General features: G+C 46.3%; 1 protein-coding gene across 3 annotated transcripts in view; it reads left to right on the forward strand.

The window, feature by feature from the left end:
* The first annotated feature begins 2322 nt into the window (after positions 1 to 2322).
* The window catches only part of hspbp1 (HSPA (heat shock 70kDa) binding protein, cytoplasmic cochaperone 1), a 33050-nt gene continuing 8232 nt past the window's right edge, over positions 2323 to 27140 (forward strand). The window contains exons 1-7 of one of the 3 annotated variants that reach the window (XM_069909685.1): positions 2325 to 2445; positions 3876 to 4018; positions 7311 to 7497; positions 12554 to 12778; positions 14797 to 14952; positions 15118 to 15165; positions 21203 to 21299. In XM_069909685.1, the coding sequence (XP_069765786.1) occupies positions 3893 to 4018; positions 7311 to 7497; positions 12554 to 12778; positions 14797 to 14952; positions 15118 to 15165; positions 21203 to 21299 (839 nt within the window). In that variant the 5' untranslated portion in view covers positions 2325 to 2445; positions 3876 to 3892. Of the gene's footprint in view, positions 2446 to 3875; positions 4023 to 7310; positions 7498 to 12553; positions 12779 to 14796; positions 14953 to 15117; positions 15166 to 21202; positions 21300 to 27140 lie in introns of all 3 variants that reach the window. The other 2 variants (XM_069909687.1, XM_069909686.1) reach the window with 2 other exon arrangements.

A 27140-nucleotide genomic window follows, 5' to 3' on the forward strand; every position in this document is an offset into this window, starting at 1 on the left:
TCCCCTGCATCCGCTGCAACCGTGTCTGCCTGTCCCGCATCGAACTTGTCAGCCACAAATGAGCCTGCTGCTGACGTGGACATTTTACCCCTCCATAAATCTTCGTCCGCGAAGCCAAGCCAAAGAAGAAAAAGAAGACCACTCAGATAGGACATTCATTTGTACTATTAACAAGTTCCCAAGGTGGGAGCTGGTAGCCCTGCTCTCCTCAGCCTCCTTAGAAAGTTTTGGCGCTGCTGCACCTACCTGTCTAATGGGATCGAGGAACTTTGTGCCCTCCGTGATGTATAATAGATGTGTACTGGAAACTGGTCAAGCTTCATCCTCCCGAGGTCCACAATCATCTCTTTTGTCCATGTTAAGACTTAAGTTGTCGGTCTGGTGCCCAACCTCCTCTCTGTCAGCTGTCTCATTATTGCTGATGAGGCCAACTACTGATGAATCTATTTGAATTGAATTTGGCAGCGCAGTCACGAACCAGCAGCGTGAACAGAGGCGGACTGAGCACACAACCCTGAGATGTGCCAGTGCTCAGTGTGATAGAACTTAAGACTTTGCTGCTAGCTCAGACTGAGCATAGTCTTTTAATTAAGAATTTAAGAAGCTGGTTGAGTTTCTGAGGGTTAAAATAATACAAGATTCTCTAGTACAGTAAAAGTCTGAAAATCTGGATCTCCAAAACTTGCCTGAAATCTAGACCACCCAAGAACGGACCTCGGAAACTTGGCTGAAATCCGGACTTCTCGAAAACTCTCAGCTTTTATGTGCAAGCTTGAGCGCCACAGATGCACGGCGGCAACAAGCGTCCACTCAGAAGTCGCGGAGATGCAAGAAAAAAACTAAATTTTTTTGTACTTCGTATTTTATATGAAAAAATGTTTCAACAATGTACCTGTTTATTCTTAAATTTGACTTTTAAAAGTACTGACCAAGAATCCAGAAAATTTGGGGCGACCCAATCCCCGAGCAGTCCGGCTTTTTTTCCAAGTGTTGTGGATGTTGCTGGCAATGCCAGCATTTGGTGTCCATCACTAAATACCCTGATGAGTTGGCTATTAAGCGTCAAGACACATTAGTGAAAGCCGGATCAGTTAGGATAGCTGTTTTCCCTCCCAACCGTTGGTGCTTTTTAATTTAAGTTCCCCAGTATTGGAGCCTAAAGCGTAGAAACCAGATGGGGTAAAGGGCCCTGTATCTGTGCAATCAATATTGTTTAATCAATGCAATCACTTAGTTGGGACTAACTAATATTATTTTCATTCTGCAATTCTGCTGTTTGCAAAAGTTAAGTTTTCCTCAATAGCTTTAGCACTCACTAGTCAAGTTTATTGTCAAGTACAACCCGACGAAACGGCGTTCTCTGGTCCTCAGTGCCAAACATACAGACACACAATTAGACAAACAATACCTATGAAAGACAAGTATTCAGAATGGTCAGTGTGGGTAGTTCCTTTGCTCATTCAGCGCGAGAGGAAGCTGTTCCTCAGCCTGGTGGCACTGGCTCCAAATACTGCATGTCTTGCCTGAAGGGAGCATCTGAAAGATGCTGTGGAAGGAGTCCTCAATGAACAGGAGGGAGGAAAGGTGGGAATTGACTGGGGGAATGTTTTTTTTTGTGGGCTCTGTGGAAGCAGAAGTTTGGGGAAACAGGGAAAAAAAGAGAGAAAGGGAAAGATTGGTGGGGGGGCGCGCTAATGGAAATTGGAGAAGTTGGTCTTAATGACATACAGTTGAAGGGCGCCCAGACGGAAGATAAGGTGGTGGTCTTCCAATTGTGGGTGGTCTTAGTCTGGCAGTGCATGAGATCAAGAGCAGAGATGGAAGCACGGGAAATGGACAGCCACTGGGAGACCCACGCTACTGCAGGGGACAGAGCCGAAGTGCCGGACAAAGCGATCTCACCGTCTGCGCCCATTCTCTCCAATGGAGAGAAGTCCGCAGCGGATCCAGTAGTTGGCCCCTGCAGATTCACAAGGACGTGCGTGCAAGTGAAGCGTCTCCTGTGGCCACAGGAATAGGTCCCAAGGGGACGATTGGTGGGGCAGGAAGTGGACAAGGGAGTCCCAGTGGGAGTGGACCTGCAGAAGGAATGTGGACCTTTAACTTCATTGCATTCTTTGACGTTTCTGTTTAGAATAAGATAAGGGATGTCCAAAATCCTGACAGTTATTGTGGAGTTGCAAGTCTTGCTTATTATGCATGTATTTAGCAATGCCGGCCTTTGGAGAACATCCGCCAGTCTGCTCTGTGCCACACCAACGGGGCGAGCAGCGTGCGCGGAGGCAGGGAGCCAGTGGCCCGCTGTTGCGTCACTTCCGGTGGGCGAGCATCACAAGGGCATTGTGACGCCACGTCCTGGAAAATGGTGGCGCCCATGGACTGAAAACGCTGGAAGAATCTGGAAAGGCCGAGACGTTTCTGCGTGGAGAACACAGCAGGGGGAAGGTAGGAGGGGGCGATGGACGGGGAGTGGGGGCAAGGGTCAGGAGTGGGGCTGGGGGTGAGGAATGGGAGTAGTGGGCTGGAATGGGGGCGAGGGATAGGACTGGGGGCTGGAGTGGGTGGGCAAGGGACAGGTGGGAATGGGGGGGGTGGGACTGGGGGCTGGGGGCTGGAGAAGGCGGGTGAGGGACAGGAGTGGGGAGGGATGTGAGGGATGGGACTGGGGGTTGGAGTGGGTGGGAAAGGGACAGGTGGGAATGGGGGGTGGGACTGGGGGCTGGAACTGGGGGCTGGAGTAGGCGGGTGAGGGACAGGAGTGGGAGTGGGATGTGAGGGTTGGGACTGGGGGTTGGAGTGGGTGGGAAAGGGACAGGTGGGAATGGGGGGGTGGGACTGGGGGCTGGAGTAGGCGGGTGAGGGACAGGAGTGGGAGTGGGGAGGGATGTGAGGGATGGGACTGGGGGTTGGAGTGGGTGGGCAAGGGACAGGTGGGAATGGGGGGGATGGGACGGGGTTGGAGTTGGTGGGCAAGGGACAGGTGGGAATGGGGGGTGGGACTGGGGGCTGGAGTAGGCGGGTGAGGGACAGGAGTGGGAGTGGGGAGGGATCTGAGGGATAGGAATGGGGGTTGGAATGGGTGGGCAAGGGACAGGTGCAAATGGGGGGGTGAGGGATGGGACTCGGGGCAAGGTATGAGAGTAGGGGCAGGACAGAAGGAAGTGAGAGGGATGGAGTGGGGGGAGGCAAGGGGAAGGAGTGGGAGTGAAGCTGGTGCTTGAGTCCCAAGTGAGGAGGAGGCACCGCACCACCTCTGGAGGCTTGTTGGGTGGGGTGCAGGGAAGAGATCAGTGGCCGATTTGGCTGAGGTTCGGTCCCTGGTGATGGGTCAAGGAAGAGGCAACATTCTGTGGGGCTGGATGCTTAGGGTTAGCTTCCAGTTGCTGTACCTACATCCCCTGGATAACATGGCCCTTAGCAATGCTAGTTCTGTTAGGCAGCTCAGTGAGAGATGCTTGACCAATGCTTGACTCCATGGGGTCATCAATGGAGAGAGTGAGTGAATGAAGATTTCATTCCATTTCAGGCTGTGGGTCTGGTTTTATTAGAACATAAGAAATAGGAGCAGGAGCAGGCCATCAATGAGATCATGGCTGATGTGATGATCGGCTCATCTTCACCCACCCATATCACTTAATTCCCCGACTATGTAGAAATCTATCCAACGTGGTCTTAAATATATTCACTGAGGTCGCCTCCACTGCTTCAACGGGCAGCGAATTCCACAGATTCACCCCCCCCCCCCCACCCTTCTGGGAAAAGCAGGTCCTCCTCATCTCCATCCAAAATCTACTAAACAACCCTCCACCTCAATGACAGGACTTTGGTGCACTTTTAAAGGTTTCGCAACAAATAAAATGTACTTGTCTTTCCAGATCGAAGATTCTTTAAAATGGCAGAAGGTGGACCTGAGAGAAACCGGCAACATTCAAATAACCTGCAGGGTCTGCTGAGGCTTGCAGTGGAGGCAGGATCAGTGGGTGACACAGCTCCAGAACTCCATCCCATGCCAGAAGAGGCAAGTATGTTTCGTCCTGCTCTTCTCTATGTGGCAGTCTTCAAATGCTTTGCCAAAAAAAAAATCGTTGGTCTGAACCAGGATAGCTGCTGTAATTGGGGAATGGGCGGCACAGTTAGTAAAATGGTTAGTGCTGTTAAAGTTCCGTACCTTGCAGCCTTAAAACAAATTTCAGTACCACAACGTTCTCACTGGGCTTCTACCACTTTATTAGTTTTGCAAAACTTGAAAACTCGGTGATCTCAGTTACCAAGTGTAAGTTAGTCTGCTAAATGGTCAGACTTCTTGTGTTTTTCATATACAGATTTCAGATTTATTATCAGAGTGCATTCATGACATCACACACATCCCCGCGCAGGCGCGGCAGAATTACCACTTATTGCCAGTGCAAAAAAAAGTACACAGTGAACTAATGTAAACAAATAAAGAAATGTAAACAGATAACGAATGTCAGCAAACTGCAATACAGAGAGAATAAAAAATATCAACCAAGTGCAAAAGTAAGTCCTTAAGTGAGTCCCTGATTGAGTTTGTGGTTGAGGAATCTGGTGGTGGAGGGGGAGCAGCTGTTCCTGAACCTGGTGGTGCAAGACTTGTGGCACCGATACCTCTTTCCTGATGGCAGCAGCGAGAACAGAGCGCTTGCAGGGTGGGGTGGATCCTTGACAATTGCTGCTGCTCTCTGATGGCAGCATTCCCTGTAGATGTTCTTGATGGTAGGGAGGGTTTTACCTGTGATGTCCTGGGCTGTGTCCACTACCTTTTGGAGGGCTTTACACTCAGGGTTTTGGTGTCCCCGTGATGCAGCCGGTCAGCTCACTTTCCATCACACCTCTGTATAAATTTGCCAGGGTTTCTGGTGCCGTTATCAAACCTCCGCAAATTCCTGAGGAAGTAGAGACGCTGACGTGCTTTCTTCACAAAGTCATTGGTATGTTGGGTCCAGGAAAGATCCTCCGAGATAGTGGCTCTCAAGTGTCTTTTAACCAGTTCTTTACGACTTCTCTGTCTTTGATCTCAGAAAGTGGTCAAGCTGGTTCCTGTTCTTATCTTCTTTGTTCTGACTCTGACACCAGCATTCTAAGACCTAGCTTTAATTGTGCTTTTTTTTCACTTCTTTCCATCGATACTCAAGACACCTGCAACTAATATCGGATCCTGATGGATTCATCTCATACTTTTCAGTCATACCCAAGAGGTAACTTACACGAGATAGAAAGGCAGGACATTTTGTTTTTACATCAAGGAGAAACATTACTGTAAATTGAAGGTAAACATTCCACGGTGCGATGCCCTTGCAGTGCCAGCGACCCAGGTTTGAATGCAGGACTAAGGATGTTCTCCCCTTCACCGTTTGGGTTTACTCTGGGAGCTCCTCCCATGTTCCAAACAAATAGGTTGATTGGGAGTATCAGGATGGCACGGGCTTCTAGGCTGCAAGGGCCTGTTACTGTTTTGCATCTCTCAATTAAAATTTATAAAAACAATTGGGGGGAAGGAAAACAAAAAAGCAAAATGAACCAAATGCTGGTAATTGGAAATGAAATGCAACAAATCTTCAACGAGTCAGACTTGGATCATACTGATGCGTTAACGTAGCTCATCTTCAGGATGTGGCCTGGCTAAAGTTTGCAGCTTTTACTGCTCTTGTGATAACAGATTTAAGTTTGTTTATTATCACCTGATTGTGTATGTACAACCCGATGTAACAGTATATGTCTGAATATAGTAGACCCTATACATAAGATATATACATAGCAATCCAAAATAAATCCAAACAAATAATTTACGGGTTTCTAGAATTGTTCAACAATCTCATCGCCTGCAGGAAGAAGCTGTTCCTCAGCCAGGCGGTCCTGGTTTTGATGTTCCTGTACCTCTTACTTGAAGGTCCTGTGGATTGGATGGCGAGAGTCCTCGCTGATTCTCTGCTCCCTCTAGATATCATCGATAGAGGGAAGGCAGAATCCAGTAATCTCAGCACTTTTAATCACAGAGAATATGTGTTGATCTTCAATCTGATGATTTGCAGCTACCACACCACGCTGCGATGTAGCCAGACAGGACACTCTCTTGTGTGCTCCTGTAGAACATTGTTAGGATGGTGGCCGGTAGCCTTGCCCTCTTCAATCTCCTTAGGAAGTGTAGGCACTGCTGCACCTTCCTGACAGGAGGTGTTGTGGGTTCAGAATAGGTCATCCTTTATATACACACCAAGAAGCTTTGAGCTCCCACTCTCTCTGCAATGGAACTATTGGTATGTTATGGGGAGTGGTCCTTCACCCCCCCTGAAGTCCACAATCATCTCCTTTGACATCCACACTGAGACTCAGGTTTACATGGATTTACCCTAGTGTTCCTCTTTTTTTAATCAAAGACTTACTTTTTTGAGAGTGATTTTGAGGCATTAACCTTGACTTACTTTATTACCTGGCTAATTTTTTGCCAGATAATAAAGTAAGTCAAGAGTTGTTGAAACCACCGGTAAAGTTGTCTGGGAAGAAGAATGGGAATGGGAAGGTGGCGCTGGAACCTCAGCTGATTGAAGTAGAAGATGATGACCACAGACTGGAAGCTGTGGGTTAAATGTGAAGATTTTATTTGTACAGTAAAACCTCGTTAGAACATGGTAGTTGGTGTCCAAGATTTCATAGCACGTTACAGCCGAGTCGCGGAACAGATGCGTATAGGTCATGATTCAGGAAGCAGGAAAACAGAATACTGTGACTCAAACCCTAATAATAAGATCTTTTACATACATATCTTGTAAATGAATCAGAAGAGTCCATTTTTGAGTTTGTGGCTGTTAGCCACTGTTAGCTTGGCATCCTAAAATCAATGCCTGGGGTCCACAGACACCCGTGCTATAAGCGATTAACGAATTGCGTTCTAATGAGGTTTCACTGTATTTGATTAGAAAGGTTTGGTTGGGCGACTATGCTGCTTCTCAAGTCATCTGCCACTTGCGATAAGCTGCATCCAGTTAATTGAGGGGAATACTACACCTGTTGTAGTTTTTTGGGTTTTTTTGTGTCATTTTTATAGTTTTGTTAGTTGTGGGGTGGGGGGGGGTGGTTTATATATAGTAAAGTTTTCCAATATTTGAAGTGTTTGCATTAGCTGAAATCAGCAAGCTTTTGGGAGTAAAGAATCTCCTGGTTTAATTTGGCTTTATTACCTGGTGTAATTTTAACCCCATTCTTGGAGTATAAATAAAGGCTACTTGCCCTCCATTTCATGTGATTTACTGCAGATTAATTTGAAAAAAAAACCTCACCCTGTGTTTCCACAGCGCAGGCAGTGGCTGCAGGATGCACTGTCGGATGCATTTAATGGGCACTTAGATGAAATTGCGCAACTCAAGGATTGCCTCCAAATCCTGTCCGAAACACCAGAGGAGGAGGCAGGCGAGGAAGAAAGACAATGCAATGCACTTGATACGGTGGCAGACTTGTGTGAAAACCTCGATAATGCAGGAGGTAAATGATATTTTCCGCGAGATTCTGTTGTCCTTTTTTTTTTAAAAAAGAATTGCACCCCCCCACATCTTTGGGACACCTCAAAGGAAGGCATGGTTAGTACAACGCTACTAGAGCCAGCTCTTCAGCGCTTGACGTCCTGCTTTGCGGAAACTGCCAAAATGTTTGGCCTGGAAGTCAGCCTGAAGAAAACTGAGGTCCTCCATCAGCCAGCTCCCCACCATGACTACCAGCCCCCCCACATCTCCATCGGGCACACAAAACTCAAAACGGTCAACCAGTTTACCTATCTCGGCTGCACCATTTCATCAGATGCAAGGATCGACAATGAGATAGACAACAGACTCGCCAAGGCAAATAGCGCCTTTGGAAGACTACACAAAAGAGTCTGGAAAAACAACCAACTGAAAAACCTCACAAAGATAAGCGTATACAGAGCCGTTGTCATACCCACACTCCTGTTCGGCTCCGAATCATGGGTCCTCTACCGGCACCACCTACGGCTCCTAGAACGCTTCCACCAGCGTTGTCTCCGCTCCATCCTCAACATCCATTGGAGCGCTCACACCCCTAACGTCGAGGTACTCGAGATGGCAGAGGTCGACAGCATCGAGTCCACGCTGCTGAAGATCCAGCTGCGCTGGATGGGTCACGTCTCCAGAATGGAGGACCATCGCCTTCCCAAGATCGTATTATATGGCGAGCTCTCCACTGGCCACCGTGACAGAGGTGCACCAAAGAAAAGGTACAAGGACTGCCTAAAGAAATCTCTTGGTGCCTGCCACATTGACCACCGCCAGTGGGCTGATAACGCCTCAAACCGTGCATCTTGGCGCCTCACAGTTTGGCGGGCAGCAGCCTCCTTTGAAGAAGACCGCAGAGCCCACCTCACTGACAAAAGGCAAAGGAGGAAAAACCCAACACCCAACCCCAACCAACCAATTTTCCCTTGCAACCGCTGCAATCGTGTCTGCCTGTCCCGCATCGGACTGGTCAGCCACAAACGAGCCTGCAGCTGACGTGGACTTTTTACCCCCTCCATAAATCTTCGTCCGCGAAGCCAAGCCAAAGAAAAGACTGTGGTGCCAGCAGCCCGGGTTTGAAACCAGCGCTGTCTGTAAGAAGATTATATATTACCCCTGTATCCGCAAGAATTTCCTCCGGTTCTCCCCCCCCACCACCGTTCACAAATGTCCGGGATTTTTATGTCAATTGGTGGATTTTGAGTGGCACAGACTTGTAGGGGGGGGAAGGTCTTGTTACTGTATCTCTAAAATTTTAAATTAAAAAAAAAATTTAAGTTGGTGGAAGAAGTTTTGAAATGACGTTGTTGTATATATCAGTTTGTGCACAGGAAGCTCTCAGACCGATGCAGTCTGGTCTGCTGTTATTATTTGAGCAAAGAATTGACAGGGATTTCTTCCTTGCTCTTTTTTTTAAAAATGTCATGCAGTGTCCACTTAACGGGACACACTGAGCACAGAGCAGGATCCAGGTACAAGCTAACCAGTAGCATCCACACATTCCCCACTCCCAACAAGAGATTTCAACTAAGTCTTGTGGAATTCCTGTTTTACCATTGCCAAGTCATCCAATCATCAATATTCTGGGGTTTGCCCTTGTTCAGAAACTGAAACTAACCAATTACATCCAGTAGTTGCAAGTGCAGGCGAGTGACTGGCTACCTTGCAATTCGACTCTCTGAAATCTTTCCAGCGTTAATAAGGTGCATATTAGGAGCATAATGGAATAACCTCCCCCTGTTCACAGGGGTGCAAGCTCTAACCACATCCTGAGCTACACCCTAGCCATCACTCCACCCTTATTCTTTCTACCACTGGTGCACAAAGCCTGCGGCATGTAAAATTCACAAAATACACTGTAGTTATTTGCCCAGGCAGCTCCAACCACACCTCCCATACCTTCCACCTCCATCACCAAAAAAGGATTAGAGCTTCAAGCCCTGCGGGCTCCCCTTTGGCTACACACCATCTTGACTTGGAAAAGTCTCTCTCTGTCTTTCTTTATTATCACTGTCTAAATTCTTCAGCACTCCCCAAAAGCATTATGGGAGCACCATCACTAGATCATCTGTAAATGGTTCATCGCCGCCGATCTAAGTCCAGTTGGGGTGGGCAATAAGCAATGCTAGTTTCAATTCTGAAAGTTGCCAGTCTAAATATGGTGGTGCATCTTCAGAACCTTGGGAGCCTTGACAATGATAAAACAGAAATTCAGCAAGACTCGGTTGGAATCTCTCGTTGGAAGTGGCAAATGTCACTGGTTGGTCCATGTCTGAATGTTGTTGAAACCTGCTATGTGCTCAGTATGTCCCGTTAGGTGGATACAAAAAATCACATTGCAGAAGTTTTTTTTACAAAATAAAGCATAGAACATTACAGCACAGAATAGGCCCTTTGGCCAACAATGTTATGCTGACCCATATGCAGTGTCCTTCATAATGTTTGGGACAAAGACATTTTTTTCCTTCATTTGCCCCAATGCTCCACAGTTTTAAATTTGTAATCAAACAATTCACATGTGATTAAAGTGCACATTCCAGATTTTATTAAACGGTATTTGTATACATTTGGTTTGACCATGTAGAAATTACAGCACTTTTTAAAAATAGTTCCCCCAATTCAGGGCTCAATGATGTTTGGGATTACTCAGGTCTGTTTAATTGCTTCATTGGTGCAGGTATAAGAGAGCTAGGCTTGATTCAAAGCTTTTGATCGTCTTTGGCATCTGTAGTTGGCATTTTTTCAACATTGGGACCAAAGTTTTGCCAATGAAAATCAAAGAAGCCGTTATGAGACTGAAAAACAAGAATAAAACAATAAGGGATGCCGCCCAAACCTTTGGATCACCAAAATCAACAGTTGGGGACATCATGAAGAAGAAAGAGAGCCCTGGTGAGCTGAGTAATCGCAAAGGGACTGGGAGGCCAAGGAAGACTCCACTGCTGATATCAGAAGAATTTTCATCATAATGAAGAACAAAATCCCCAAACGCCGGTCTGACAGATGTAAGGTAAAAACATCATGAGATGGGACCGGAGAAGGAGTCACCCAGTACTAAGGAGTAACAGAATGCAGATGTGACCTTGTACACTCAAGATAAGCTTTGCACTAACAAGAATGATGTGCAGCAGACTAACAGAGAAGGATAGCAACAGTTTATTCATTGGACAATGTAATGGTATGATAATTTACTAAGTATGTATCCTGAGGTATAAAAAAACACCACTTGCTGATAACGGCAGAATGCGCCTTCTCCAACTAACACTGTTAGTTGCAAGTGTTACAATCCGGCAATAAAGAACAAAGAACCTTGATTTCGACTCAATCTGGTGTTTGACTCACTCATTCATGAACAAAGCAGACCTAACACAGATCAGAAACACTGTTCAGGAGGCAGGTGTGAACGTGTCCATGACTACTGTCCGCTGAAGGCTTCATGAGCAGAAACACAGAGGCTGTGCTGCAAGATGCACAGAAACAGATTACAGTTTGCCAAAAAGTATTCAAAGGAGCCTACTGAATTCTGGAAAAAAGGTCTTACGACCAAGGTTAGCTGTATCAGGGTGATAGCAAGAGCAAAATGTGGAGGTGTAAACAAACTGCCCAAGGTGCAAAGCATCCCACCTCACCTGTGAAACGTGGTGGGGGTGTTAAGGCCTGGGCTTGCCTGGCTGCCACATTTATCTTCATTGGTGATGTATTTGCAGTGAAAAAATGATTTTTTTTATTTTTCACACTATGTACCATATTGACCAAAATACACATAAACCCGGCAAAATGAATTTTGAGGAGTTTAGAAACATCTCGAACAAACGCCTCTTCATTCTCCAGCAAGACAGTGATCCCAAACATACTGCTCAAGCAACAAAAGAGTTTTTCAAAGCTAAAAACTGGAAAATTCTTCAATGGCCAGGTCAGTCACCTGATCTAAATCCAATCGAGCAGGCCTGCCTTACTCTGAAGAGAAAACATTAGGGGACAAGCCCCCTGAAACAAGCAGGAGCTGAAGGTGGCTGCAGTAGAGGCCTGGCAGAGCATCACCAGAGAAGATACTCAACACCTGGTGATATCTATGATTCAAGGACTTCAAGCAGTCATTGCATGCAACAAAGTACTAAACATGACTACTTTAATATATGCACCATTGCGATGTGCCCTGAAGTGAGGGAACCATGTACAAAGTGCTGTAATTTCAATCCAAAATGTATACAAATAATCTTTATAAAATCTAAGATCACATGTGAGTTGTTTGATTACATAATGTGAACCACAGGGAAAGGGAAAAAATTGTGTTTGTGCCAAATGTGATGAAGACCACTGTATACCTTAAAAAAAAATTAAACGCTCCCTATCCCATAACCCTCTTATTTTTCTTTCTTCTATATGCCTGTCTAAGGGTCTCTCAAGTGCCCCAATGTTTCAGTCTCCACCACCGCTCTGGCAAGGCATTCCAGGCACCCACAACTCTCTAGGTTTAAAAAAAAAACATATCCCTGATGTCTCCCCTCGACTTTCATCCCTTCACTTTGTACGGATGTCCTCTCGGATTTACTTTTCCCACCCTGAGAAAAAGGTGCTGACTGTCTAAATTATCTAGGCCTCACAAAATCTTGTAGACCCCTATTAAGTCACCTCTCAACCTCCTTCGCTCCAAATATTGCCTCATAAGTCTTGCTTCCCAATCCAGACAATTTCCTGGTACATCTCCTCTGCACCCTCTCCACGTCCTTCGTGTAATGAGGTGACCAGAACTGAATGCAATATTCTAAGTGTGGTCTCACCAGAGATTTACTGATCTGCCTTGGAGAAATCCCTTGGAGCGGCATTCTTTCTTAGGTATAGAGTAATTAGTTTTCAAAATGTGCGGCTCTGGAGCCTTCTGAAAGATTGTTGGCCAGAATTTTCCTTATGAAGCTCCCACTGTTGTAATGCAGAAATGGTGTCGTTAAAACAGTGGGCTGATTTTCTCCCCCCTTATTTGGCCTGGTGTCCAATGAGGCAAGTTCCTTACTTTTGCTCTCTGCTCTGTTTAGATTTCTGTAAGCTGGCCGGCATGCAGCTGGTGGTGAACAATTTCCTGGAGTGCTCGGATCCCGAGCTGCGATGGCGCACGGCCCACTTGATTGGGACATGCAGCCAAAATAATCCCTTCGTGCAGGAGCACGTGCTGAGCTTGGGCACGATGCCCAAACTCCTGGAGCATCTCAACAGCGACAGCAGTGACATGGTTCGAATCAAGGCACTCTTCGCTGTGTCGTGTAAGTACGACAAGTTCTGATGGCGGGTGGGTTTTGAGTGGCTTAAGAAGCAGATGGAGTAATAAATGGGGGGGTGGGGGGGGGGGGAGAGTGACTTAGGCAAGTAAAGGATTCTTCGGCAATTTTGAAGAGAAACATTCTTCTTGGAATCCATTACAACAAAAAAGACTTTGAAATGTGGCCTCTGTTGGAGCTTGTGATTTTACAGCCAGTTTGCACACACTGCTCATAAAATCAAAGCAGGGGTAGGCCATTTGGCCCCTCAGCTGCCCTGCCATTTGGTATGATCATGGCTAATTTATACTGCTTGTTTTATGAGCTGCTCATTAATCTTCCAAACATCACTGGGCAACAACATGTTTTCGAAAGGCCTGCTTCCTGAAAAGAAATTGATAGACTTCAAGCTGAACGTGTTGGAGAAATATTAAATTAATTATTATATTTAGTGTGTTTAATCGCATAATAATGCTGACACATTGCGTTAGTTCAACTGACCTAAAAATGCTTTGCCACTGATTTTTATTTGTACTCCGCATCTGATGCTTCTTATGTCAGTGTCCGACAATAGTCGGTCGGCATTGATGGATTCCAATTTCCCTGATACCGCTTTTCCATGGTCACAACGTCCCGGTGAAATCGTTCACCATGTTCGTCACCCAGATGAGCAGGGAACAAGTTGGAGGGCAAATGCAGAAAATGAATTTTCAGTGACATGTTGCACTTTGTGGTTTTGTTGGCGCCTCACAGTTTGGCGGGCAGCAACCTCCTTTGAAGAAGACCGCAGAGCCCACCTCACTGACAAAAGGCAAAGGAGGAAAAACCCAACACCCAACCCCAACCAACCAATTTTCCCCTGCAACTGCTGCAACCGTGTCTGCCTGTCCCGCATCGGACTTGTCAGCCACAAACGAGCCTGCAGCTGACGTGGACTTTTTACCCCCTCCATAAATCTTCATCCGCGAAGCCAAGCCAAAGAAAGAAAAAGAAATTATGATAAGAAATCACAAAAATAGGTTATATCTAAAGAATGGTAAGTGACGGGAAATTTCTAAGGTGAATTTCGTGATCAGCCCCAAAATCCATAAAATACACCTAAAAGTGTTCAGGAAGCAAAATCTTTGTTGTCCGGTGTTTTTAATCTATTTCCACTTTAATTTTTTTAAGCAAAAATGGACTTTATTCATGATAATTTATTTCAAAGTCTCTTCCCACCTTTATTGTCATACATTCCCATCATTGTACATTGTTAACTTCATTTCTATTTACACTGTTGCCACCCCTGTGGCACCTTGTCATTACTCCCCCCTGTGTTGTTTGAGGGGTTTCCCCTTGGTGTCAGTTCCTCAGTGCCCAGTAATGGGAGGACTCTAGACTGTGGGCCTTTCCCACAGCGCCCTCGCACTGGCTTTGCCAAGCCTCAGGGCGTCCCTCAGTACGTAATCCTGCAGCCGGGAATGTGCCCATTCCTGCACCAATTTGTGTGCTGAAAGACCAGCAGGTTTTGGGCGTCTCTCACCAAGTTGATGGTCTTCCGGCAGTTCTGAATGTCAGTCTCTGTGTGCGTCCCCAGAGCAGCTTGTAAATCAGAGAGTTCTCTGTCACACTGCTACTGGAGATTAACCCTTATCCTTCTCCACACACTATTCATAAATCTGCATTCTGCAAAGAAGTGGGCTACTGTCTCCACTCCACCACAGTCATCTTGGAGATAACATACGTCATGGGTGATGATTGGTTGTTTAGGAAGGATCTGACTGGAGGGGCTCCTCACACTGCCAGCCAGGCCAAGTCCTTGTTAGTGCTTGTTAGTGACACCTTAAATCAATGGTCCTCATCCTTTTTCCTTGAGTGTTTCTCCAGTTTGAGTAGACAAGGTGTGAACCTGCCAGTACTTGAGACGGCGAGGGTTGGGGATGTGGCCTGTTGACATTCCAGTGGGTCAGGGTAGTCGCAGTACTGTGCAACACAGAAGCCTGGCTGGAGTTAATGTCTCTCTTTCCTCCCTCACCAACCTTCAGGTCTGGTGCGCGAACAGGAGGCTGGGCTGAGGGAGTTTGTGGACCGCGACGGTTTCTCCGTGTTGATGAGAGCCATGCAGAGCAGCGTTGAGAAGCTGAGAGTGAAGGCAGCGTTCCTGCTGCAGAACCTGCTCGTCGGCAGTCCTGAACACAGAGGTCAGACGTTGCTGCATGTAAAGCCAGTGTGATGGGAGGAAGGAGTGAGTGGATGCTGTCGTTTCATGGCAGGGCTGGGGCAGGTGAGCTAGGGATGCCCCGACCAATGTGCGATGATAATGGGGTTTTAATTCCTTCTGTTTTATCCCCCATTCTCTGCTGAAGGTGCTGACTCGCGCATGGACGCAATCCCACACCAGCTGCATATCCCCCGTAAGTATTGGCAGGCTATTCTATCATGGGATGGGGGGCCTCACTGCTTGGCTCTGTTCAGCCCTTGTCTGTCATCTGTGTTCGCTTTGCACCAGGTTTTGTCAACCCAGGCTGGGGTGTTATCAACGGCCGTCTCTTAACCCCCTTCAGTTCTTCCTCTCCAATGACTGACCTGAAGGAACTGAAGCCACGGGTCCTGTTTCTTCAACCCTTTTCTTTGGCAGTTTTTTTTTTGCATCTCAGGGACTCGAGGGTTTGTTCTCTCAGTGCTGGTCAACAAGCTCCAAACCCCGGGCCTCTGCCCTTCCCTCTGCAACTGGATCCTTGACCTCCTCATCGGAAGACTACAGTCAGTACAAATTGGAAGCAAGGTCTCCTCCACCCCGATGATCAACACAGGTGCACCCCAACGATGCATGCTTAGCTCATTGTACACCCATGACCGCGTGTCTTGGCACAATTCAAATGCTATCTGCAAATTTGCTGATGACACCACAGTCGTTGGCAGAATCGCAGACGGCAACGAGGTCAGGAGGGAGATAGATTGGCTAGTTGAGTGGCGTCATGCCAACAACCTTGCGCTCAAAAGTTAGCAAAAGCAGGGTGATGATTGTGGACTTCAGGAGAACATGAACCGGTCCTCATCGAGGGGTCAGCAACGGAGAGGGTCACGAACTTCCAGTTCCTGGGCTTCAACATCTCCGTGTCGATGCTCGCCTTCTTCCTTTGTCAGGAGTTTGAGGAGATCTGGTACATCACAGAAGACTTGAAAACTTCTGTAGGTGTACCATGGAGAGCATTCTGGCTGGAGCATCAATGTCGGGTCCGGAGGTGCCAGCACTCGGGGACAAGAGAAAGCTCCAGAGGGTTGTTAACTCGGCCTGCGACATCATGGGCACCAAACTTCACTCCCTCGAGGACATCGACGTGTGGCGGTGTCTTTAAAAAATCAGCCTCTATCCTCAAGGATCCCCCCCAGGCCCCGCCCTCTTCATTCTGCTCCCATCAGGGAAAAGATACAGGAGCCTGAAGACGAGCACTCGGCAGCACAAGGACAGCTTCTTCCCCTCCGCCATCTGGTTCCTGAAAACATTGAACCTCAGACCCTGCCTCACTTTGACTTTTTCTTGCACTGTTTTTAATTATTTGGTAAGATGATTTATAGGAATGTTTTTACCATGACGCTGCTGCAAAACAACAAATTTTGTGACATGTGCATGACATGTATGATTTAATTCCAATTTGTGTTTCTTCAACAAATGAAGAAGTGCCTGCAGCAAGATCTAGACGAAGGGCTCAGGCCTGAAATATCATTTGTACACCTTTGCCCCCTTTGGACGCTGTGGGACCTGCTGAGCTCCTCCAGCATTTCTACGTTTACTGCAATCACAGCATCTGCAGACTTTGTGTATTTTACTTCAAGACCTCACTACCACTTGGACGTGAATAAATGGCCAATAACATTTGCCTCAAGCAAGTGCCAGGCAAGTGAGCATCTAACCACCTACCCCTGATATTCAATGGCGTTCATTACCATTGCTAAGTTCCCCATATCTTGAAGAGGGGTGGGGGGGGTTCACCATGACCAAAGTTGCAAAGAATCAGCCACAAAAGTAATGGTCAGATTGAATCCCAAAGTGAGTTCCTCACTGATGCTCCAAATTCCGTTCACCATCCACAAGGGTCAAGTTCAGAGTCTGATGGATTAATCTTCACCACACTGGATGAGTTCAGCTCCAACGACACTTCAGGAGCTTGAAAATTCCATGAGAAAATAGCCCTCTTAATTAGTGTCCCATCCACCAATCCAAACATTCATTTCCTTCACCACCAGCTGTATTGTGTATCATCAACACACACTGTCGGAATTCAGGGATCATATTCTGAGAGTCGGAATACAAGGATCTTATTCTGACTGGCTGCCAGTTTCTAGTGGGGTTCCACAGGGGTCAGTGCTGGGGCCGCTTCATTTTATGTTGTATATTGATGATTTGGATTATGGAATGAATGGTTTTGTGGCCAAGTTTGCAGATGATATGAAGGCAGGTGGAGGAGCAGGGAGACTGCAGAAGGATTTGGACAGATTAGGAGAATCAGCAGATAAATGGCATATGAAGTACAGTGTGGGAAATTCTACGGTCATTAACTTTGGTAGAAAAAAATAAATGGGCAGATTTTTTTAAAAATTAAAAATACCCAGATGCAAAGGGTCCTGGGAGTTCTCATGCAGGACAGTCTAAAGGTAAACTTGCAGGTTGAGTCAATGTAAAGAAGGCAAATGCAATGCTGGCGTTCATTTCAAGAGAATTAGAACATAAGAGCAGGGATGTGACGTTGAGGCTTTATAAGACACTAGTGAGACCTCATGGAGTATTGTGAGTGGTTTTGAGCTCCTCATTTAAGATAGGATGTCCTGGCATTGGAGAGGGTTCAGAGGAGGTTCACAGGATGATTCCTTGAATTAAAAGGTTAACATATGAGGAGCATTTGACAGCTCTTGGCCAATACTCATTGGAATTTAGGAGAACGAGGAGGGGGATCTCATGAAACATTTTGGATGTAGAAAGGTGGGAGAGTCTAGGACAAAAGGACACAACTTCAGATTTAAAGGGTGTCCACTTAGAGCAGAGATGTGGAGGAATTTCTTTAGCCAGAGGGTGGTAGATCTGTGGAATTCATTGCACAGGCAGTTGTGGAGGCCGGGGCATTGGGTGTATTTAAGGAAGAGGTTTTAAAAAGGGTTCAAGGAGGAAGCCTGGCAACTATCGGCCTGTAAGTTTGACGTCTGTGGTAGGTAAATTAATGGAGAAAATTCTTAGAGATAGTACTTATAAACATCTGGATAGACAGGGTCTGATCAGGAGCACTCAACATGGATTTGTGGGAGGAAGGTGATGTTTGACCAATCTGATTGAATTTTTTGAAGAGGTGACTAGGAATGTGGATGAGGGTAGCGCAGTGGATGTTGTCTATATGGACTTCAGTAAGGCCTTCGATAAGGTACCACATGGAAGGTTAGTTAGGAAGGTGCAGTCTTTAGGTATAAATTTTGAGATAGTCAAATGGATTGAACATTGGCTGAAAGGGAGAGGCCAGAGAGTGGTAGTGGATAATTGTCTGTCAGGTTGGAGGCCGGTGACCAGTGGTGTGCCTCAAGGATCTGTATTGGGCCCATTGTTGTTCGTTATATACATTAATGATCTAGATGATGGGGTGGTGAATTGGATTAGTAAATATGCAGATAGGATAGGATAGTGGAATAGTGGATAATGAAGAAGGTTTTCAAGGATTGCAGAGGGATTTGGGCTGCTTAGAAAAGTGGGCTGAAAAATGGCAGATGGAATTTAATGCTGATAAGTGTGAGGTGCTTCATTTTGGTAAGAAGAATCAGAATAGGACATATGTGGTAAATGGGAGAGCATTGAGGAATACAGAAGAGCAGAAAGATTTAGGAGTAACGGTACATCGTTCCATGAAGGTAGAAACTCACGTGAATAGGGTGGTGAAGAAGGCTTTTAGTATGCTGGCCTTTATCAATCATTGCATGGAATATAGGAGTTGGGAGGTGATGTTGAGATTGTATAAGACGTTGGTGCGGCCTAATTTGGAGTTCTGTGTGCAGTTCTGGTCGCCTAATTATAGGAAGGATATAAACAGAGTGGAGAGAGTGCAGAGAAGGTTTACCAGAATGTTGCCTGGGTTTAAGCATCTGGAGTATGGGGAGAGATTGGACAGATTGGGTCTTTATTCTTTGGAGCGTAGAAGGTTGAGAGGGGATTTGATAGAAGTATTTAAGATTATGAAAGGGATAGACAGAATGGATGTGGATAGACTATTTCCATTAAGAGGAGGAAAGATTAAAACAAGAGGACATGAGTTAAGAATTAAGGGGCAGAGGTTTAGAGGTAACATGAGGGGGAACTTCTTTACTCAGAGAGTGGTAGCTGTGTGGAATGATCTTCCGGGAGAAATAGTGGCGGCGGAGTCAATTGTATTATTTAAGAAAAGGTTGGACAGGTATATGGATGAGAAGAAGATGGAGGGTTATGGGCATTGTGCAGGGAGGTGGGATTAGAAAGGGGTGTTTGGTTCGGTGCGGACTAGAAGGGCCTAATGGCCTGTTTCCGTGCTGTAATTGTTATGTTTATTATGTTATGTTCTGATTAGCCAAGGCATCAAAGGTTATGGGGAGAAGACCGGGCAGTGGGGCTGGGTGGGAAAATGAATCAGCTCATGGGCTGAATGGCCTATTTCTACTCTCTTGCCTTTTGGTAACTACACTATTTAATTGATACTTCTATTTTCTTGCACTAACTGCAAATGAATATTTATCACTCCCTCTTATTTATTATATCTTGTTCTGTCTTGGCTGATTGGGTTAACTTAATTTATATCATGGTAGTTGATGTCTCTTGTTTACCTGGACGGTTGCAGCAAGTGAAAATTTAAGTGCTTGTCTATGTGACAAGCTCTCACCTCATCTGCACGACTAAGAGTTTGTCATGTGTAAGTACTTGTAAAATGGTAATTGCTCAAAAAAAATTTAAATATTAACATAAAATGTCATGAGGAGGAAAAGAGATAACCATGAAGGGGAAAAGGAAAATAATAATTCTCACGCACTGTAGCTGCTTGCTTAGGTCACTCACAACTACTGCTCTCTCTCCGCCCACCAAATAGATCAAGGTTTCAGGTGATTGAGAATACTGCCCTCTGCAGATTCCTCTCCAATTTGTACAGTTTTCTGACGTGTCTGTTGCTGTTCCAACATTGTCACTGGGGTTAAACCCTGAAACCCCTTAATCTGCAGCTCTGGAAGCATCTTCTCCAGAAGGACTGCAGAAAATGAAGAAGGCAGATCACCACTGTGTTCTCCAGGGCATTCAAGATGGACAGCCATTTTAAAGATCATAGGAGATGGTGACTACACCTGCGGACCAGCGAGGGGCTCAGCGGCTGAGGGACACCCACATTCTGTGGGCAACTTGCGGTCCGGGGACCCACATAGGCTGTGGGCAGCTGGAAACTCACTCATGGGAACCAGGTATCAGCACTGGATTTGAGGTGGTGCTGAGGACAGGAAGGGCTCCCAAAGGGCCTTGGGTGCTGAAGGCTTGTTGGCGGTTTGGATCTGGAGCTCGGGATGCCGATGGATTGACCAGGGGTCTGGTGGCTGCAGAGACTGCGGGAGCGCTGGAGGCGAATCCACGGAGTCTCAGTGTCTCTGAATGGATTCTCTTTCTCTCCTACTGTAAAGGGGTGCTGGGCAACACTAATGACAACTTTGTCTGCCTCATTGCAGGCAGTAAGCAATTTCATGGGATATTACATTATATTCTGTATGGTTATGTGAAAATAAAGGAATGCTGGCCTTGTTTGTGATGCATAGAAACGTTCATCCGTAAGAATAAAGACTGTGCTAACCTTCGAGGAGCAACAATGAGAGTTTATATCTTCGGGATCAGTGAAGAGCTGAGATGCTGCTGCTAAATACAGAGATTTGCTGACAAAAAAACTCCAGAGAATTAAAGAAGGCCCTTGTGGGTATGTGATGTGCAAAGTGAAGAGAGTTGCCTCATTCCTCCATCTGCGTCACAGAGCAAGCGTTAAGCAAGGGTTTGCTCATCCTCTCAGCCTTTCCCCTCAGTTGTTGGAAGCTCATTTTGGGTTCTGACAATGTGCGAGTTTAGAACAGCCTGCCAACACTCGGATTAGGGTCTTGTGAACTTGGGAGGGAGCTGCCAGCATTCAGAACAGGAGGGGCAAGTAAAGCAGTTCATATCTCAGCTGCCAGCATTCGGAACGGGAGGGAGGTGAGGAAAGCTGTTACAAGGGAAACAGTGCACACAGGTAGAATAGGTGTATTTACCATGTTAAGTTTTCCCAGCTCGAAGTCGTCCAAATGACTACCTATCCCAGCGGGAAAATGAAACGAGGAGTTCTGCTTGCGAAGGAACGCTTGTGAATAAACCTCAGTGAGGATCTTGACATCCTTGAAATTCAACATTAACGTATTTTCTTCTATCCCCTTCTGCAGACGTTCTTTGCTCAATGGGCATGGTGCAGCAGCTTGTGTCTCTCATACAGACGGAGCACGATCCCTTTCATGAACATGTTCTGGGTGCTCTGTGCAGGTGGGTGAAGAAGCGCCTTCCCCTTCCAGACCACTTTTTAAAATTCCTGTCGTCCTCTGCTCTATCCCCATAATCACAGACACTGCGCAAGCCCATGCCCTGCAGACAAGGATTCCAGTTCTAGTTCAAGTTTATTATCATCAGACATTTGTAATGAACAATTGGATGAAACTACGTTCTTCGATCCTCGGTGTAAAAACATGCAAACACATAGATGGACGTAGTACACATATTTACAAATGATTTATATGCAGTACATATATAAAAATAAATAAATACTGTTAAATAATAGGAGGTTCTCAGGGGGATTGTATGAGCAGTTCATCAGTCATTCAGTATTCTCACTGTCTGTGGGAAGAAGCTGTTCCTCAGCCTGCTGGTGCTAGCTCTGATCATCCTGCATCTCTTCCCCGATGGGAGCAGCTGAAAGATGCTCTGTGCAGGATGGAAGGAGTCCTCAACTATTTTGCAAGGCCTCTTCAGACAATGGTCCGGCAGATCACCTCGATGGGGATGGGGTGAGGGGAGGGGGGGAGGGAGACCCTAGTGATCCTCTCTGCTGCTCTTTCAGTCCTGAGGGTTGACCTCTGATCCAATTCTGCGGGGTGTCTCGACTCAAGCTAGATGCTGCCAATCAGTCGCCATCCTGTCCAGTGCAGTGGTCCAACTGGACAATCTCCACTGAGCCCATGTGGAAGTTGAGGCTACATGGAGAAGCAGAGATTGTGCTGAGGAGTTTGGAACCCCAGTCTACCACAGGTGGTTGGGAATGTGGAGTTGTGGTCACAGTCAGATGAGCAATGACCTTATTTGTTCGTGGGCTCTGATCCACCAGAGAAATTTACTTGGAGGAACATCCGTATGATTTGGGATGTTATGGTGAGGCCAAATTTGGAGTATTGTGTGCAGTTTTAGTCACCTAATTACAGGAAAGAAGATTGAAAGAGTGCAGAGAAGATTTACAAGGGTGTTGCCGGGGCTTCAGGAGCTGAGTTACAGCGAAAGGTTAAACAGGTTGGGATTTTCTGCCCTGGAGCATAGAAGAGTGAGGGGAGATTTGATAGAGGTACACAAAATTATGAGGGGGATAGACAACATAAATGCATGTAGGGTTTTTCCACTGAGGTTAGGTGAGATACAAACCAGAGGACGCAGGTTAAGGGTGAAAGGGGAAAAGTTTAAGGGGAACCTCTTCACACAGAGAACAGTGGGAGTGTGGAAAAAGCTGCCATCTGAAGTAGTGAATATGGGCTCAATTTTAACATTTTAAGAAGAATTTGGACAGGTACATGGATGGGAGGAGTATGGAGGGCTATGGACAGCGTCACCGGGACTAGGCAGATTAATAGTTTGGCACATGTTAGAAGGGCCAAAGGGCCTGTTTTCTGTGCTGTAATGTTCTATGGTTCAATTCCATGTTGGCAGACTCCAACCAGTCGTTATTCCCCTCCCAATTTCTCCCTCTCTCTCTTATCTTCACACCCCCCACCCCCCTGCACTCTGACTCCCTCTTTCCCCTACACATCACCCACACCCTTCCTCCTATCACAAATCATTTTTTTTTCTCAGCCCCTGCCCTCTCCCCCTGGCAATCTCCCACTGCCTGTAACTCTCCCCCCACCCTCCAACTTTCCCTTTTTACTCTGCCGTTGGCCCAGTCTCAGCATCCTTGATGAGGGGCTGAGACCTGAATCGCCTATTGCTTTCTGTGACCTGCCGAGCTCTCCAGTCACCTATTTTGTGCATTCTTCCAGTTCCCTGGCATCTGCAGTCTCTCCGTTTAGAACACTGCTCCAGATGTTTGCAATAAAAAGAAGTGAGGCTTGGCCATCCAGTTTCAGGCCCCCTTCATCCTTCAGTAAAACCACGGCTGATCTTTGGCCTCGGGTCCTACTGAATTGCATGGTTTATTGCCACCTGTACTGCAACACAGTGAAAAGCTTTGCCTCCCACGTCTAACACAGCTCGGGGAAAAAAAAACACAAAAAAACGACAAGTAACAAGGTTACCATAAATACTCGTGTATAATGTGAAAAATTTTGTACCAAAATTAAAGGTTATTGTTTTAACAATTTTTTCTGCCAGGTTTAAGTAAGATTATCTGCAGCCGCCGACATTGACGGCAACGCGACTAGGTTGGGCAGGTGGGGAGAGAGACACCAGCACGACTCAGGCAGGGGTGGGGGGGGTGGTGAGAGACGCCAGTGTGACTCGGGTGGGTGAGGGGAGGGGGACCATATACACGGGGGTAAAATTTTTATCCCTTATTCCCCTCAAAAATTGGGGGGGGGGTGCTTTATACACGAAACACATTATACACGAATATTTACAGTAATCGTGACAATACAGTAAAACCCCTGTTATCCAAAATTCAAACAACCGACAGCCAGCAAAAAAAAATTGTGGAAAATAAATAGGTAAAAAAAGCCACTGTAAAATTAACACCCCTCGCCGTTAGTTCGCCAATCCAGGCAACATGCAATCTTAAGCAACCAGAAAATGCACTTATCCGGCATCTACTGATCCCCATAGGTGCTAGATGCCATGGGTTTGACTGTAGTAGTTTTTAATTTCACCGTAACAGGCAGGTCACATTTAAAATTTAAATCAAAATTATTGGAATTATAAGACCTAGGAGCAGAAATAGGCCATTCAGCCAGATTGAATCTGCCCACAATTCAATCATGAGTTGATCCACTTAGCCCCACTGCCCGGCCTCCTAACCATAACCTTTGATGGCCCGGCTAATGAAGAATCTATCAATCTCTGCCTTAAAATACCCAAGGACCCGGCCTCCACAACTGCCAGTGAAAACCAATTCCACAGATTCAACAAGCCCTGGCTAACGGAAACCACCACTCCAGTCCGAGAGGTATAATTGCCCTTTACTAGCGAGGGTATGCAGCAGCTGGAACGGCATCACGGAATGGTCTCGGAGTTGGCTGAGAGTTCTTGCTGATGATCGTTAACGATAGCAACAGCTAGTTGGCGCCTCCCAGCATAGCAGCTGGTTCACTGAGTGGGGAAAGACGGTTAAGGCATTGGGGTGGCGAGTGAGACTCTCAAGGAAGACATCGCCAGCTGAGGTAGTGGTCTGGAATGACACGTTAAATGAACCAGTGACCCATTCCCTAACTCAAGTTAATTTTTCAAGCTTTAATTTAAATTTGAATGCTTAAAATTTTGACATGCAGCATGGTAATAGGGCCATGTGCCCACGCTGGCCAATTAAACCCAATTGGCCTACAACCCCCTGGCATGTTTTGAACTGTGGGAGCAGACTGGAGCACCCGGAGGAAACCCACACAGGCACGGGGAGAACATACAAACACCTTCCAGACAGCGCCGGATTCAAACCCAGCTCGCTGCCGCTGTAACAGCCGTGTCGCCCATCTTGTACCCAGTTTCTCACTCTCGACACAGTCCCCTTGGTAGCAGAAGACAAATCCCGACATCGGAAGGCAGAGTTCACTTGTTTGCTCTCAAGAGTCGACTTGTCAGACCCTGACCTACGTGAAGTCTATGATAAAGAAGGAACCCGACGGTGGACCAGTCCCTATGGAGAGTCCTCCATAGGGACTTGTCAAAAACATTGCTAAAATTCATCTAGGCTACATCCTGTGACAAATTCACTCTGGCTTTGAATAACCTGTTATCCAAAATATTGATTTGTACAAAGGTTCCTTTAATTGCCACGTAATAATACTTGGAAAATGTAATATGCATGGTATAGAAGTAAAACACAAAAAAGATCACAATGAGGGAACAGCTGTTTCACCTGCTGAGTTTCTCCAACTTTGTGTATTTACTTTCATATACATGATATACTTCAACAGTTATCTGTTGCAAGGCAAACAAAAGTCATCAGGAGCAATGTCCGGTGCCCTAATAGGAGAAAGAGAAGCAAAAGGGAGTCACTGAATGTCCTGCAGCCTCACAGGCTCCTGGTCGATTCATTGGCCATCCGAGCTTCAGATCCAAACCTCTGGTACAATCAAGAAGCCTTCAGAGCCCAAGGCTCTTCAGGGGCCCTTCTTGCCCTCTCGAATCATGGTTCCCACGTGTCAGTTTCTAGCAGCCCGCAGCCTGTGTGGGTCTTTCAGCCGCATATCCCCTGCAGCCGTATCCTTCAGCCGCTGAACCCACGCTGGTCTACTGCCGTGGTCACCTTCCCTGTAGGGTCATCTATGCATCTATTCAGAAAAGTGTGGGGGGGGGGGTTCTTGTTTTTGGTGCCTGCAGAGTCTGCCACCTCTTGTGCTCCGCTACCCATCACAAGCGTCGCCATCTTGGGCATAGACCTCTGAGGTTGGAGGAATTTAAAAAAAAACACTCCTCAATATTTCCTCTTACCACATTCATCTTATTATTAGCATAAATACAGTCAAACCCCTATTATCTGGAAATGAAGCAAATGGCAGCCTCCAGCAACAGGCAAAAAAAAATTTCAGAAAATAAATAGGTTTAAAATTGACACACCTCGCCGTTAGATTGCCAATCATGTTACACACAGATTCAAGCAACTGGAAAATTCACTTATCCTTCATCTAGCAATCCCGATAGGTGCCAGATTTTAGAGATTTCACTATTTCACTTTCTTCCTCCTTATTTCAGCTGAAATTTCACTTGGTACTCCCTTTGAATTGTAGGGGAATTAAGAGTTATGTAGATCAGGCTGGTCAGTGGAGCTCTCCACAGCCAGATCAGCCATGATCTTATTGAGTGGTGAAGTAAGCTCGATTGGCTGGGTGACCTATTCCTGCTCTTTATGTTCTCTGCCTCCTTTGAAGGAAGCGGTGGAAGATTAAGCTAGTGGTCCTCATATTCAGGGTCCCAAACACTTCACTTGTGAATCTGCAGCGAATATCTACTGCATCCGATGCTGCCGTTGTGGTCTCTACATGGGAGAGACTGGGCGCAGGCTGGGAGATCGCTTTGTTGAGCACCTCGGCTCTGTCCGCCATGGGTCTCCCAGTGGCCACCCATTTCAATTCCCCATCCTATTCCTGACATGTCTGTCCATACTCTCAGGCACTGCCAGACTGAGACCACCTGCAAATTGAAGGACAGCACCTCATCTCTCTGGGCACCCTCCAACTGGATGGCATTAACACCAACTTCTCCTTTTTTTCCCAGTTTTGCCTTTTTCCCCCAACTCTCTCATTATTTCTCCTGTCACAGAACCAAAATCAATTCTCACCTTTCCTCGTCATGTCCAATTAACACCTATCTGTCTGTTAGTCTGTACTCTTCCCCCTCCTGTTCTTCCCCCTTTCTCTTTCAGACTTTATTCAGATGCTCGTCTGCTTTTTGGTCATACCTCAAAGAAGGGCTCAAGCCCAAAACATCGGCAATATATCTTTACCTCCTATGGCCTCTGCGAGACCAGCTGAATTCCTCCAGCATTTATTGTGTTTTTTTAAAATATTTTTCTCATTGATTGATCCCTTTGTCTTCAGCTGTTGGATTTTCTGAGAATTCCTGGTGAGAGTTTAGAAGCAAGCTGGAGCCAAGAGGTTGGTTTTAGCTCTGTGGGGGGTGGGAATTCGGCCTTTGAATGGAAACATGTGGTGTAGGGTTTTAGATGGTTGGGACGGATATAGGGTCAGAGTTGGAGTGTTAAACGTGGTTCGGAACTCGTCCAGGGACTAAATGTCAAGTGTTAAAAGGCATGGATGAGGTAGACAGCCAGAAGAAGCAAACACCAGAGGACATCTGCAAAGAGAAGGGAGGATGGTTCAGAGGAGACATCAGCGATAGGTTTTTTAAATTTTACACAGAGAGTTGTGGGCACCTGGAATGCATTGCCAGGGGTAGTAGTGGAGGCTGGAACAATAGGGG

Source organism: Narcine bancroftii, chromosome 13 (assembly GCF_036971445.1).
Source record: "Narcine bancroftii isolate sNarBan1 chromosome 13, sNarBan1.hap1, whole genome shotgun sequence".
Lineage (NCBI taxonomy): Eukaryota > Metazoa > Chordata > Chondrichthyes > Torpediniformes > Narcinidae > Narcine > Narcine bancroftii.